Raw genomic sequence first — 16,496 nt, 5'->3', positions numbered from 1 at the left:
GTTTCACCATGTTGGCCAGGCTGGTCTCGATCTGTTGACCTCGTGATCTGCCCACCTCGGCCTCCCAAAGTGCTGGGATTGCAGGCATAAGCCACCACTCCCAGCCAAAGTATGTTAACTTATTTTTTATACGTGAGGTCTCACTATGTTGCCCAGGCTGGACTCAAACTCCTGGGCTCAAGTGATCCCCCTGCCTCAGCCTCCTGACTAGCTGAGCCTACAGGCACCTGCCACCGTGCCTGGCTCCTTTTAAAACAAAAATGTTTGTGGAGGCCGGGCACGGTGGCTCACGCCTGTAAGCCCAGCACTTTGGGAGGCCAAGGCAGGCGGATCACGAGGTCAGGAGACTCAGACCATCCTGGCTAACACGGTGAAACCCCGTCTCTACTAAAAATACAAAAAAATTAGCCAGGCATGGTGGTGGGCACCTGTAGTCCCAGCTACTCGGGAGGCTGAGGCAGGAGAATGGCGTGAACCCGGGAGGCGGAGCTTGCAGTGAGCTGAGATCCGGCCACTGCACTCCAGCCTGGGGGAGAGAGCGAGACTCCGTCTAAAAAAAAAAGAAAAAGTTTGTGGAGAAACAGTTGTTTAAAACTTGGACCTGCTTTTCTACTGTGTGTTACATGTATGAATCTAAATCATAATATAAGACTGTTTTCTAAACAAATTTAGTGCGAAGAGAATGAAAACCCTTTGGTATAAAGTGTGTGTGTCTCAACACAAGTGAGGCTGCAATACGTTTATGTGAAAAATGTTTAGATGAAAACATAAATAGGTAAAGTTATTAGGCAAATAATCTTCCAATAAGTCATTCTGTCTAATATTATTATCTGGTAATTTCCAACAGCCAGAAATCTTAGCCTTAGTCACGTGTCTTAAAACATGCCTCCTCATTAATAAATACCTGTAACATGGATTTGGGATGTGGTAATTCTTCACCTTGATAGATCTTTATATAAGCCTAAAAAAAAAAAAAGAAAGATTCATGTTCAAGCAATTCCATTCAATATTTCCTCTAATTCTATGAAATTGCATTCTAAGCTCTTGACATTTCAAAAATGTTTTCAGGAACTTATAACTATTTTATCTTTCTCATACTCAAATTCCCTTTTTTCTTAGTTCATGTTGTTTCCCTTTCCCGAAATGCCTTTTTCAAACATCTCTGTCTGCCAATCTGGCCCTTCTTAAAGGCTCAACTGAATGCTACTCCCTTTAAAATGTTCTTAGACCCCTCTGCCGGGAGTAACCGCCCTTTTTCAGTTACCCACAGGAATCTGTACCCTGCTGATGTCATAAGCTTTATGGAACAGACCCTTGTGAGGGTTCTGAATCTCCTACCAAATTGTAAGCACCTCCACAGTGTTACACGTAGTAAAAATTCATATTTTAGATAAATAACATTACATTTATTGCTGACAATCATGAAGGTAAATAAATCGTACAGAACTTATATGACAGCATATTAAATGACAAACCATGAATTTTAAAAATTGATATTTTAGTCCTTGGAGTGTCAGTCCAGAATTGGGTTGCTAACTGAAATTCTCCAGGATATATATGGGTTGTTAAAAAGTATTCAGTGCTATCTAAGGCAAACAGGTAAATGCAAATTTAAAATAATTCCACTTCATATTGGCTCTTGGTGCAGAGAGTAAGAAATGCGGAAGTATTTTCTTCAGTAGGAAGGTATCCCCTTGGGGAAAATCTTCAGAATTATGAAGGTAAAATTCAGAATAGATCATGGGCCCTGGGAAACACCCCATTCCCCCAAAAGACTTTTCCAGCTCTTACATTCATATTTCAAAATACAGTTCCCTCAGTATAAAAGGGGACAATAAAGTTACCTTTATGTGGTTTCCTCAAAAGAATAATTTCAGAAAGTAAGCTTTCTGAAAGGATTTGAAAAAGCTTTTAAAAGGGATTTTAAAAATCCTTTTTATAGATTCCTCGTACCTTTGCTCTCATATTATAGGGTCCATAATTTTTGTTTATAGGAATTGCGATCCAATATATGTCAAATCTAAGTACTCAAAAAGGCTCTAGAAATGAGAGTGATACCTTGAAGTACTCCACCAGACCCCGACAGGTGATTTTATTCCCATTGATCTCTTTAATATCTAGGCTCTCAGGACTAAGTAGCCAAGGAATCAGTATTTTCAAGTTTTTGATGAATTCATCGTCTATTTCTACAAATAAAAGCAAATCCATTATTATTTTTGGAATCCTTCCCAGTCTTCCATGCCACAGAATAAAACATCCTTTGATCTCCCCCATTTCCTCCCCAGTGATAATGCCATCATGCACTTCCCTATCACTTAAGCAACTCCTGAAACCTGCTCTTCTCACAGTGAATGATTCTCCTTGCCCAAATTTCCACTCCCATTTCATATGTATCTTGTCTTCCACCTATAAATTAGCTTTCTTGATATTATAAGTTAGCTTGCTTGGTTTTACATGTATGCTTTGTATGTAGCCCATTCATATAACCAGTTGAAGGTTTTTTTTGTTTTGTTTTGCTTTTTTGTTTTGTTTTGTTTTTGAAATGGAATCTTGCTCTGTCGCCCAGGCTGGAGTGCAGTGGTGCCATCTTGGCTCACTGCAACCTCCACCTCCTGGGTTCAAGCGATTCTCCTGCCTTAGCCTCCTGAGTAGCTGGGACTACAGGTGCACACCACTATGCCCAGCTAATTTTTGTATTTGTAGTAGAGGTGGGGTTTCACCATGTTGGCTATGATGGTCTTGATCTCTTGACCTCATGATCCACCCGCCTCGGCCTCCCAAAGTGCTGGGATTACAGGCATGAGCCACCACGCCCAGCCATAACCAGTTCGTGTTTTAAGTCTTATTTATGGTTTTATATACATAGGCTCATAAATGGGGAAGAGACCAGATTTTTACTGGCTTATTATAATGCATTCCCTCCAGAAAATGCATCCAAAAATTGCTCCATGCATAGATAGCGAGCCCATCTTCTAAGAAATGTACAAAACTGGGTAAGCTGTGGTAACTGGACTGCAGAGTTCAAAAAGATAGTGATAATGATGCTACCTCTAGTGGTGGAACTCAGCAACACAAAATAAAATAGCAAGAAAAGGCCACTTAAGCAGATGAGAGGTAGTATGCGTTATGTAGCTGTCATGTTTGACATAATTGATTACACATAACCCAAGCTGTAGCAGTAGGTTAAAGCTTAACATTACAGACTTAGCAAAGTAATATAGAAAATCATCACCAGAGAAGTCTTCTGAACACAGGGATAATTTCTTAAGTTGTTATTTCAAATATATGGAAAAATTGGGGCCGGGTGGAGTCGCTCCCGCCTGTAATCTCAGCACTTTGGGAGGCTGAGGCAGGTGGATCATTTGAGGTCAGGAGTTCAAGACCAGCCTGGCCAACATGGTGAAATCCTGTCTCTATTAAAATATAAAAATTAGCTGTACATGGCTGGGCGCAGTGGCTCGCGCCTATAATCCCAGCACTTTGGAAGGCTGAGGCAGGTGGATCATGAGGTCAGGAGATCGAGACCATCCTGGCTAACATGGTGAAACTCCACCTCTACTAAAAATACAAAACAAAAAACAAACAAACAAAAAACTTAGCCAGGCATGGGGGCACATGCCTATAGTCCCAGCTACTCTGGAGGCTGAGGCAAGAGAATCACTTGAACCCGGAGATGGAGGTTGTAGTGAGCTGAGATTGTGCCACCACACTCCAGCCTGTGTGACAGAACAAGACCCTGTCTCCAAAAAAAGAAAAAGAAATACATACATACATACATATATATATACACACATACACACACACACATATATATATGGAAAAATACACATACTATGTAAAAAAGCATGATCTGTCCAGTGACTTGCTTGGTTCCTAAGTAAATTCAGTAACTGCCTGTAATTTTAAAAAATCTAAATTTTAGCAGAGTTACTGAGTTTTCAGGCTTTGGGGCTGGTGATTTTGAAGGCCTTAAAGATTCAAACCTTAAGACTGTGTTTGCATTTTTCCTGTTGTTATAACCCCAGTTATAACATTGTGGCTACACTGAAATACTATTTTATGTTAGAATTTGTTTTCTTTACTTCTTTTATGACACACACAAGCATGATGCTGGATATCTTTCAAAGTTATTTTGTTTCATGTTTTGTGCCACTTTGAAATTCTAGTGACCATGATTTATGGGTACTTGTAGTGGAGTTTATTCAAACTTACTTTGTTGTTTGCATTGTACCAATCTTCACTGATAATTTTGCTTTATACTATATATAGATTTATTATTGCGGTTTGCTTTTTAGTTACCAGTATTCACTGGAATAAAATACTGATATTTGTATTTATGTTACCACATTCCTGTTTTGTTTTATTGCCTGCCATGTATCTGTATTCACTGATACTAATAGGTTTCTTTTTTGCTATATGATCTTATGTTTTTTCATCTTTAGTAGAGTATTACTATACATCTAGAATGTACCAATTCTTGAGTTTCTGAATAAAACAGAGTTTTCTTCTTATAAAATCACTTTCAAAACATGTATATAAATTTCTGTCCCCAAACATTCCTTATACAATTGGAATGGAATAAGATATGACTGTGTGTTAACGCACCAGCAAGTGTGGTAATTAATTATCATTAAAGTAACCAGCATCTAACCACACATTTGGATTAAAAAATGTGTCTGAAGATGGCAGTAGCCATCTTTGTTCTCACTGGAACCAATGCTACATATTCCAATTTTGGATTCAGAAAATAAGAACAATATATTCATAACATACATAGGTAGTGAGCTCTTGCTAATGTTAGTTGAACACCGTAAATAGATGACCCAGAAAATCTGCAAACCAGTTCAAATTGATTTGCAGAGGTGTATTAATAAGCTTTGGCATTGCAAGTGTTCAATTAATATATATGAATAGCTGATTCAGAATTATGTTCAGTAAGTTTCTTTGGTTATTTCTTCCACAATGGTAAAATCTTCCAAGGACTTTAGTGGCTTGGTCAAAGTGGTGGTTATCTGCCACAATAGTTGAGAATATGATGCATGCTTTGTAAGAACTCCACAGGGCAGATGCACTAGTATAGTATTGCTGTATAAATTAACAAAGGAAGATATTTTCTCGGGATTTCCTGATTCTGATAAGTGATTCGAAACACGCATTTGACTATGCATTCTCAAGTCTAACCGCAGCTGCTAAGGAAGCAGCTCCACATCTTATCATGTGGCTATCTGCCCATTCTACATATGGTGCTATAATGCAGAGCAACCTCAAAAAAAAAAAAGGATAACTCCTTGTTATTTAAAAAATTGTATTTGCAATGCTAGGGTAGGTATTCAGTAAGCACCCAATAAGAGCTGGTTGAATGTTGCATAAATGAATGTGATTAAGTGCCTTTAATCTTCTTCATTTCCTTTTGGGAAGCTCTTAAATTAATAGTAGTTAAATTTAATCATAGTATTATCAGTTTTTAATAACACTAGACATAGGTAAAATAATAATAATTGCAATACTTTGAGCGACCATGAACAAATAGTTATTATAACAATGATTACTATTGATAATGAGCTAAAAGTTATTTCTGTGTGTGAAAGAGTATATGAGAAACTATTATCAAAGAACAACTTTTTTTTTTTTTTTTTTTTTTGAGACAGAGTCTCGCTGTGTCACCCAGGCTGGAGTGCAGGGGCGTGATCTCGGCTCACTGCAAGCTCCGCCTCCCGGGTTTACGCCATTCTCCTGCCTCAGCCTCGGAGTAGCTGGGACTACAGGCGCCCGCCACCACGCCCGGCTAGTTTTTTGTATTTTTAGTAGAGAAGGGGTTTCACCGTGTTAGCCAGGATGGTCTCCATCTCCTGACCTCGTGATCCACCCGCCTCGGCCTCCCAAAGTGCTGGGATTACAGGCTTGAGCCACCGCGCCCGGCAAGAACAACTTTTGCATAATTGTTTATTCAGAGACTTTTCTTCACCAGAGGCAACCACTGAGATGCCAGCCCTCTGGAGAACATCATGGTCAGCTGACAAGACACCCTGGATAGAAATCACACCAAACTGTAAGATTCAGGGTGGGACAGAAAAATAATGTAGATAGCAGACTTTCAAAACTGCCCAAAGAAACACGGAGGCAAAGTACAACCTTTCTGCCCACAAGAGGGCTTATAGCAGCAGTCTTGTAAGATACAAAAGTCTCATTAAAATGGAACTTTTATGGAAATTGAAGCTACCTTTCACTTCTCTTTTTCCTAGGTGAGCCACTTTGGTAAACTCATAACTTATAGTTAGCTGTAAACCAATTGTGTAGGTCAATATATTCATAGAAGTGAATAAAATTTGATGGAGAACAAATGTCTTAAAAAGTGGGATTCTGGCCAAGCATGGTGGCTCCTGTAATTCATCACTTGAGGCCAGGAGTTCAAGACCAGCCTGGGCAACATAGTGAAACCCCCATCTCTGTAAAATAAATAAATAAATAAATAACCAGGCATGCTGGCACACTCCTGTAGTCCTATTTGGGAGGCTGAAGCAGGAGGATTGCGTGAGCTCAATAGTTCAAGGCTGCAGTGAGTTATGATCGCACCACTGCACTCCAGCCTGAGAGACAGAGTGAGACCCTGTCTCTAAAATAAAATAAGTGGCTGGGTGCAATGGCTCACGCCTGTAATCCCAATACTTTGGGAGGTCAAGATAGGAGGATTGATTGAACCCAGAAGTTTGAGACCAGCCCTGGAAGCACAGCAAGACCTCATCTCTACAAAAAATTAAAAAAAAAATTAGCTGCACATGGTGGTGTGTGCCTTTAGTCCTAGCTACTTGGGAGGCTGAGGCAAAACGATGGCTGGAGGCCAGGAGTTCAAGGTTGCAGTGAGCTAGGATTGCACCACTGCACTCCAGCCTGGGCCACAGAGTGAGACCCTGTCTCTAAAAATAAAAAATACAAATAATAAGTAGGATTCTGCATTTGCATGATTTGTCTTAAACTCTCTCCCTGAGCTCTTTCATTGCAAAAAGTATCAGTTATTCCAAGATCTGTAGCTGTATACTGCAGTAATGGAACAAGCCACGGTAATTTTTAGTTCCAATAAAGGACTGTTGTTGAAGGCGCACCCCTCCTCTGCCTGTTTATGTCTCCCAACTCCAGAGGAGAAAGAGAAGCTTTCTCTTTATGTAAGAAGCCTTTCTTTATGTAATTTATTCAAAACACATCAAAGCCATTAGGTAATTGCACAATACTGAGATCTGTGCATCCACTAGTGGGTTGGAATTCATAAATGTGACAGTGAAATTATAGAAGCCTGTCATCCATATGTACCATATGCTTACTGCTATCTAGTCTGTTGTATAAAAGTAAGACAAAATGTGTATAAGCACCATGCTGATGAATGATTGAGAAATTTGGTATTGTATTTATGGTACTAACTACTAAAGTTAAATATAAGGTATCTGAGAGTCAATGTCATGGGTGCAAGGACAAAAATAATTCATTTGCTTTTCAAATCTGCCAGTATTGTCCTTTCTTTAAAGTAATTTTAAATCCCTCTGACAACAATTGTGCTGAAAAGCTTGTAATGTCACTGTCTCACTCCTGGCACGACGCACAAAGGCCACAGTAAATTAAACAAATGTCTGAATTCAGTGGTATATTCCATACCATGCTTTCAAGTTAAAAAGTCATGTCTTTGAACTATGTCATATTAACTACAAAGCATATGTCTACAGCCCTGATGGATATCTTTTGGGAAAGATTAACTTCCATTTTCCCAGACTCCTACCTCCCCTCCCGCTCTTGTTTGTTTGTTTGTTTAACAAGTCCAGCTGCTTTGGAATCATGTAACAATCAGTCCTCTATTAAAGACATAATTACATCCTATAAGTATACACTATTTGAAAAACACTCTAGTGGTTTTTTTTTTTTTTTTTTTTTTAAGAAACTGGTCCTCTTCCACACAAGATTCCATTTTTAGTGAAGTTTTTATAATTTATAATTAAATTATTTAGGAGCAGTTTTAAAGAGCATTTCTCTCAATCTCTAATTATATAACTTAATACAGAATTCCAATACTATAAACATCTGTTTTCCTTTTTCATGTAGATAAGGAAAATGAAGCATAAAAACATGAAGGAGCACTTCTCAGTGCACAGAGATGAGAAGGTGACGGTTACTGCCTTCTAGGGGAACTCAGGATCTGGCCTATTTTTGCAGGCAGCATATATATTCAGCGCCCACAGAATCCCACAGTTCGCCAAGGAGGAGCACCAGCCCAGGATGCCCTATTCTCCTGACAATTTCTAATCATCAGCCTCCTATCAGTAGATAAACTAAACTATCAGCCATAAGCCCAGTAGATAAAATGACATTTTTATAATCAGACTAAGTGATGCAAACATATTCACTAAAAGACACAAACCTTTCAATTTTCCATCAAAGTTTGGATTGGTAGCTACTTTTAAGCCAGGATGAGGTAGCAGAAAACAGGAAATGTTGGTGAAACAGGAATGGATGTGTTTTCTGACATTCTGTAGTTCTTCATGCTGGTTCCCTGAGACCTGCAATAAATCATTCTGAAGTTTGAACTACTTTCGTCATAAATTTTGCAAAGGAATTCTGTGGCATCTTATATTTGCTATGTCTTTTTGGTCCCACAATGATAAAAATGACACGACAGGGCTGCTACTAAAGAAAGAAGAAAGTTTTGGGTGGTTTGCCACACACAGTCATGTCTAAGTATAGAAAACACATGGCATAGTTATAATTAGCAAGTGTCTACCCTTATACTAACTCAAATGGGCCTTCCCATTTTTAATACAAATTAATAGGGCTTTACTCTGGCTAGTTTCTACAAATTCAAATTTTAATTCAAAGTACTCATAGGAGCCACAAAGAGAAAGTAAGATATTTCTACTTTCTTTTTAGTAGATATTCAAGACAGCCTCCTATCACCTGGTAAGTGTATATTTAAATTCTAGAATGGAATCTGAATAGTTGGGTGTTTACTTACAAGCCAAATCACCCTCACCTCCCACCTTATGTAGATACATATTTGATAGTTTTTAATATAGACAAACTATTATGACTGTAAACCTAATAGGTTCAGAGATCTCAATTTTCAAGGAACATTTTTGTAAATTTTGATCTTTCTCCCTGATTTCCCAGTAGGCACTTTTGGTGATATCTGCTCAGTGTAACAATTTGTACAGTATTGAACTAGCATGACGCAGAAAGTGGAAGGCCTTCTAATTTTACATTCTGTGTTCTAAGATTGACTCCAGGGATTTCAAAATTAGATATATGTTACATTGGCTTTGAAACTTCTACTAAAACCTGAATCTTGATATTTGCACTATCAGTCTTGAAGTGACTTAGTTCTTCAAAGTAAAAGTTTTATCTTTAGGAGTAAATTCTTGTTTTATAGGTATATACAAAGAATTCTTTACCTGTGTCATTAATATCATAACAAATGAGATTGTGGCTACTAAGTATCTATTCACCAAATGATCCAACAAAAATAATTCTAGATTATTGTCAGTGAAATTTCATGCACCTAAATATCTAACAAACCTTGAGGCGTTTTTCCAAGAATTTGGCACCACCATCAGCTCCATATGAAAATTCGTATGGGAAACTCCAGTCTCGAACAAGAAATATCAGACTCTAAAAAATGATAAGAAAGGATAGATATGAGGACTTTAAGGTGCCTCCCTTTGCTTTTTACAGAAACCAATTATAATATCATTGTCATTTGAATATCGTTCTTTCCCACATTGCTGAATTAAAAATCAAACATAAAACCTTTGAAAGTGTCTGGGCAGTCTCTCCCCTATGAGATCATCCTACCTATTTCCATTAAGTGTGAACAGAAAGCTGCCTACAAAATGCCAGCATGAAAGCACCCCACTGAGAGATGACAGAGATGACTCCCAAACTGCCTGAATGGAGCTATGTCACTATAATCAGATTTTGTGTAGAATACGTTCCTAGGAATCTTCCTTTCTGATGGCTATGGCTGAATACAGGCATAAGATATGAGATTAGCTTTTCTTTTATAAAGAAATTGTTTTAATGTTTTTATAGAAATGATATGTATGTATGCTCATCATAAAAAGTTCAAACTAGATAGCAAAGTCCAGAGAGAAAATTTAAAAATGCACCCCAGGCAGGGCACGGTGGCTCACGCCTGTAACCCCAGCACTTTGGGAGGCCGAGGCGGGCGGATCACGAGGTCAGAAGATCCAGACCATCCTGGCCAACACTGTGAAACCCCGTCTCTACTAAAAATACAAAAAATTAGCTGGGCGTGGTGGCGGGCGCCTGTAGTCCCAGCTACTGGGGAGGCTGAGGCAGGAGAATGGCGTGAACCTGGGAGGCAGAGCTTGCAGTGAGCCGAGATCGTGCCACTGCACTCCACCCTGGGCGACAGAGTGAGACTCCGTCTCATAAAAAAAAAAAAAAAATGCACCCCAAATCCCATCTCCTGGATTTAACGATAATTAACATTTGGTGAATATCATCCAGTCATCTCCCTAGGTACATACACAAATGGAGGAGGGCTAAAAGGAAGAAAAAGGAGAAAAACAGTTTTATAAAATGTGGAACTGTTTTGTATGTGGCATTTTAAATAAAAAGTATTAAAATGCACTTGAAATTAACTGACTAAAAGGAAGATAAGACGACATTTAAAATACTGCTGAATTTCAAGTAAATGATTTTTTACCATTAGAAGTTCTAATAAATTCACTTGAAGTTAAGAACAAAGATTTTGGAAAACATTGAGCTGGGAGTCATGTGTTTAACTTTTTATACCTTTGATTGGAATATAGTCCACATACAGAAAACTGCACATTACGTATATAACTTAATGAATTTTCACAAACTGAACACATTGTGTAACTAGTACCTAGATCAAGAAACAGAGAATGTCCAGCACTCCACAAGCCCCTGCTCCTGCCACCCTCCAGTCATGACCCCTTGCTCAAGGGTAACCACGGGCCTGACTTTTAACAGCATCGGTTCGTTTTGCCTGTTTTTATAATTTGCATTAAGTGGAATCATACATGATACATGACATATTCTTTTGGTCTAGTTTCTGTCACTCAACATTATATTTGTGAGATTATATTATTGCATAATTGTTTATCATTCATAGTCATTACTGCACAATTTCCCATTATGTGAATAATTATTAATTCATTCTGTAGATGGGCATTTCAGTGTCTCTAGTTCTTGACTGGTATGAATAGTGTTGCTACAAACATTCATGTGTCTTCTGGTCTTCTTTCTGTCTTCTTTCTTTTGCATTTATAACTAAAGCAGAATTACTGGGTAGAGAGTGTGCACATGTTCAGGATTGGCTGACATTGTCCGTTTTCCAAAGTACCAATTTATAACCTTACCAGTAGTCTTAGAGGGTTCCTGATGCTACACGTTGTCCTCACCAATGCTTGATATTCTCTGTCTTTTTAATTTTAAACATTCTGGAGGGTGTGGTTTAGTAGCCTAGCCCATTGTGTTCAATATGCATTTCCCTGATGATTAATGAAATTAAGCACATTGTCCTATGTTTGTTGGCCCTTTGTGTTTATTCTCTTTTGTGAAGAGGCTGATCAGGTCTTTTGTCTTTACTGATTTGTTTGGAGTCATGCTTTTTAAATATATGTTTCACCTTTAACTCCCTGCCATGAGAAAATCAGCATTCTCAGATTTCCTATTACCATTCCTCCCTTCCTTCTACTTTTAACATGTCATAACTTCGAAATAAAACCAAAAGCAGTTTGAGTAAAAATGTTTAAAATATAATAAACATTGAAAGATACTACAAAATGCATATGGAAATTATAAGACAATTTATATACGTACTATTGCTATGTGTTCCCATATCATCCTGAACTTCCCCTATTATAACACTTCTACTAGAATCTGGTGGACTTCTTTCAATTGTAAGTAATGAAATCCAGTTCCAACAAGTTTAAGCAAAAAAGTAGATAATTGGTTCTGCAACTGGAAAGGTCAGTGGTGTAGGTGATTTCAGAAGGATTTGGGACACTTAAATGACATCAAGGCTCTTTCTCTCTCTGAACAGTCCTCTCTACATAATGGCCAAGATGACCACTGAGATCCAGATTCACACCCTGCTAGCTTAGCAACACCAGTGCAAGTCAGTTTTTCATGACAGCAATCTCAGGAAATTTCCAGGAATGGGCCCAACTTGATCATATAATCCCAGTCCAGAAATAATCACTATGGTCAGAGGGATGGGATGGTCTGAATTGTCACCTCTATGTAAGGGGTGAATGTCATCAGGTTCACCTGAACCAAAGGGAATTGGAAAGAGGAGTTCTATTGCTAGAAGGGGAACTAGACAGAAAAAGAAATAGATAACTCCAAACCATAATGTTATGGTGCATTATTTATAGACTGTAAGCCTTCTGGAGGCAAACATTGAATCTCTTTCTTGCTCATTATAGTATCCTTAACACCTAGTACAGTGCTTGGCACAGAATCAGTGCTCAATACAGATTTGTTGAATAAATGATTTTCTCATTTTTTAATTATCAATTTCAGAATGTCAGGGTTTAAAATGTTTACAATCTGCTCTATACTCACAATATTCAAAGTTGTTTGGCTTTAGTGTTATATTTAATTGGATTCACTGCATCAAAAATCCTTTCACTGTCAACTTCTCCATATCTGAGCTCTTATTTTTAATAAAAGTGGGCCAAATTTTGCCATGTGGCTTTCCAAGAAGCAGTATTAGGATTGCTGTATTTCCTGAGTACTCACATTTTTGAGAATATCTTCTGTTGCTTTCATAGTTAATGAACAATTGGCAGGATATAAAAATTATTGGGGTGACTCTTTCAAAACTTTGTCAATTATCATTCATCTTTTTCCATGAATATTGCTATGGAAAACTCTGTGTGGATCCTTTGTTCTTAAAAGTTCAATAACTTTACTAAGTATATTCTCATATTGACTGGAATGTATCAGTTTTCCCTAGGGAAACAGTATGACGATTCAAGTTTCATTCGAGAAAAGTTTTCCTCTATCATCTCTTTAAATATTTTTCCTCTATTACATTTATTGTTTCCTCGTTTGCTTCATTTTCTTCTTCAGGGGCTCTCATTATGCATATGTGGTAGAGAGGCAGGTGGGAATCTAGGTTTTATGGGGCCTGAAGCTTACATAATCTGTGGGGTAGTGTGGGGCAGAGGAAAGCCTCTGTGAGAAAAAGAATGCAGAATTAGGCTTGAAAGTGAATATTTATTTAGAATGAGGAATACAAATTACAAATTCAAAAAACTGGCAAGTATCACAAACAAAAAAAAAAAAACTAACATAACTTTATAACAGTTTTATTTTCCCCAAAGTTGTTCCAAGTTCATTTCCTGCCTTAGACCTAGAATTGGGCATTTCTCTAAGAAGCACTGGTTTCTTTTAGTGAAATATGGTACTTCAAGATTATAATGCTCAAAGTGCTGCCGCATTGGTCAGTGTTTCTAGACCTTTTCAGTGGGCAGAGCTAGGATAAAATTGTGTGTGTGTCTGTGAAAAAATATCTCATAAATTCATACTGACACTCCCAATTCAAATTCAGGACTATAGAGTTTCCACTGAATGTCTATATTATATCCAGATCTCCTTATCCAATAATCTTGAATCAAGAGTCTTGATTGTTAATGCATCAGGGATGGCTGAATTATGATATCCCATAATTACTCATTTTTTCAATGCTATAATACATACCCAACAGTCGCAGAGTAGCAGTACCAATACCACCATCAACTACTAGGAATACTTAATGAAAGTTCTTTTTTTTTTAATTTGGCACATGCTCTCCTCATTCTCCTACTTTTTAGTTTATCTATTCATTTATTTATTTGAAGAAAATAGACATTACATATGATGTTCTCTCCCTTTTGTCCCTCGTTTAGTCTAAGTTCCACAAACAAATACACATTTAATGATCATTCCTAGTCCTTATGTCATCTTTGCTGATCTAAAATTCATTCTTTAGTAGATTTTGCATTAAGGGTCATGGGAACAATATTCCTTGGAATTTTACATGTTGATAATAGTTGTGGCCCTTTATACCTGAAAGTCAATTTTGCTGGACATAAAATCCTTGAATCACATCTTTTTTCCTTAAACAGGGTCACTTCTAAGTGGTGTGTGATTATGGATCTTTCTTGTTTCCATAAGATGGAGCCTCTCCTCCCTCTTATTTTGTTTTGTAGATTCTTGTGGGAGAGAGGAGGGATTCTTGTAGAGAAAAGAATTAAAAATACCCACATCCACCCTCTTTAAGTAGCCTGCTAACTTTAAATAGATGTCCATTTTTTGCCACAATTTTTGTCAAAATATAATAATTTGTATTTTGAATATTTCTTCCTAAAACATGTATTTTGGAAATAGATTTAGCTGGGAAGTAACTTTTGCAAAATAGAGTTTCATGAACCAGGATAAATGAAACCAAGTATGTGGATTTGGCTGTATTTTGCATATTTCTTGGGAGCTTTTAATCTTTCTTTTTCACTTGGCATCTTCCCAATTCAAAATAATGAGGACCATGTGTGGTATAGAAGCAAATATAGTTTCATTTTTTAAAATTACCAATATATAAAGTAATCATGAAATTAATGGCAATGTTCCAACTCCTAGGTTTCCTGCCTGATGTTCTCATCCAGTGATGTGCTGATAAACTGGCTCTCTGACAAAAAGAAAAATGAAAGCCTTGATTTGTAGCATTTGCCAGTTTCTGTGGTGTAAATATACCCATCATAGCTGATTCCAAGCTATTAAAAGTTTAATAACTGGTTTATATAATTCCTGTATATTTAATAATTGGTTCTCATGAATAGGGAGGAGCGTGCCTACTATCCCCCATCCCTCCCTAGATAATTTATATGCTTTCCATTCATCATGTATGGATTTCTATGAAATTCAGTCTTTATGTCAAAATCTATCAGTTTTTTCTACACTGTAGAATCTTGATTTGCTCATGTATGCATATAAGTAGAGATAAAAACCAAGAATACAAATTAGCCTAATTTGCTCAGATAAAAACATATGAAACCACAAATACTTTTTAAAATTAAATTCAGTCAGGCAACTGGGTCAAGTGATGGACCTATACTATACTTAGCTTACAAATGAAATAATCATCTAACTTTTTAAAATCATGATTAATTTTATTAGCTTCCCTCTGGAGACTATATCTTTCAGGAAATTATTCAAAAGGAGTATTACAGCATGACTTGGTAACCATGAAAAACTGAAATAAATCCAAATGCTCAACAATTGAGAAATAGCTATACAAACTATGGTACATTAATATGATAACACACAGCTACTAATAAGTATGTGGAATATATCAATACATGAGTTGATCATGTCAGTATAAAAAGCTTATATGAAATAAATGTTATTTGAAAAATAACAGTAAATTTATGTGCACATCCATTATAAATACATGAAATTATTCCTACAGTCACGGAAAAAGACTACATCTTCTAAAACTGCCAGTAAATACCTGAACTGGTTTTTAATACATTTAATCAGTTTCTAATTTCAGTTTCAGATAAAAGTAAACACCAGAACTGGTTTTAAACCCAAAGTAAGTAACAATTACTTCAATCAACAACCCATACCAAAAGCCAACAGAGAGCCTCATTGCTTTAAAAGTCAGTCAAGTGGACAAAGACTCACTCCAGAAAACTTACTGTTTTCACCTCTATATCCAACACATTGAACAAAAGACATATTCTCAGATTGATGTCAACCCATCTTGCTTCCACAACACACAAAACTCCAAAACAAGCCTCTGACGCCTACATGTGGTCTTCAGTTTGCTTTGCTCAATGAGACTATGCCTCACCAGCAGAGCTCTACTTCATTAAGCAATAAATTTAGCTTTGTTTTTTTAAGTCATATTTTGAGCGATGGTCTTATCCTTTGCCAATTCTGGAAGTCTCATTGTACCATTTTTGAACGCCCTCACTTGGCAGCATTCTCTGTGACTCTTAGACTAGTAGGCGCATTCTCTTTCTGCCTTGTTCCCAAATTCCATTTGTCCTTCAGTTTGCTTCCAGGTGAGTCTGTCTCAACAACAATCTGAGTTCTGATTTGCTTCATTGAGCTCTTGTTGCTAAATTAATTTGTTATCCTAGGATTTTGTAACCGTACAGGTCTTTACATAAGGTCATTAGTCCTAAGTCTTTGCATAGAGTAACTCAAGTTTTAGTTTTGGAAGTACATTCACCTGATCAATAATAAGACCTAATTTTTGTATAAAGTTCTTAGAACTTTTGGTTTGGGGGCACACCATTCAATGAATATTTTTGCCATTAGCCTGCTTGTTCTTTGGCTGCTTGCTTTGCTTTCTTTTATTTGACAATTTGTACAGAGTCTTGTCTCATGTGTTTTTGTTTTGTCTTGAATTGTTTTGTATCACTGAATGAATACAAAAGTGCTCTATAAAGAACAGATGGAAGCATAGGCCTAAGAAG

The 16,496-nt window shown here is 37.2% G+C and overlaps 1 protein-coding gene across 2 annotated transcripts in view; it reads right to left on the bottom strand.

Annotated features, from left to right (window-relative positions):
• ATL1 (atlastin GTPase 1) overlaps positions 1-16,496 on the bottom strand; it is a 73,462-nt gene that overhangs the window by 10,207 nt on the left and 46,759 nt on the right. For both annotated transcript variants that reach the window (NM_001257493.1, XM_015143636.3), the window contains 4 exon segments: positions 905-961; positions 2,059-2,186; positions 8,402-8,540; positions 9,553-9,645. In NM_001257493.1, coding sequence (NP_001244422.1) covers positions 905-961; positions 2,059-2,186; positions 8,402-8,540; positions 9,553-9,645 — 417 coding nt within the window.

The sequence above is a fragment of the Macaca mulatta genome, chromosome 7, assembly GCF_049350105.2.
Source record: "Macaca mulatta isolate MMU2019108-1 chromosome 7, T2T-MMU8v2.0, whole genome shotgun sequence".
In the NCBI taxonomy this organism is placed as follows: Eukaryota; Metazoa; Chordata; class Mammalia; order Primates; family Cercopithecidae; genus Macaca; species Macaca mulatta.
Note: the sequence above shows the minus strand (reverse complement) of the source record. Positions and strands in the feature narration are given on the sequence as shown.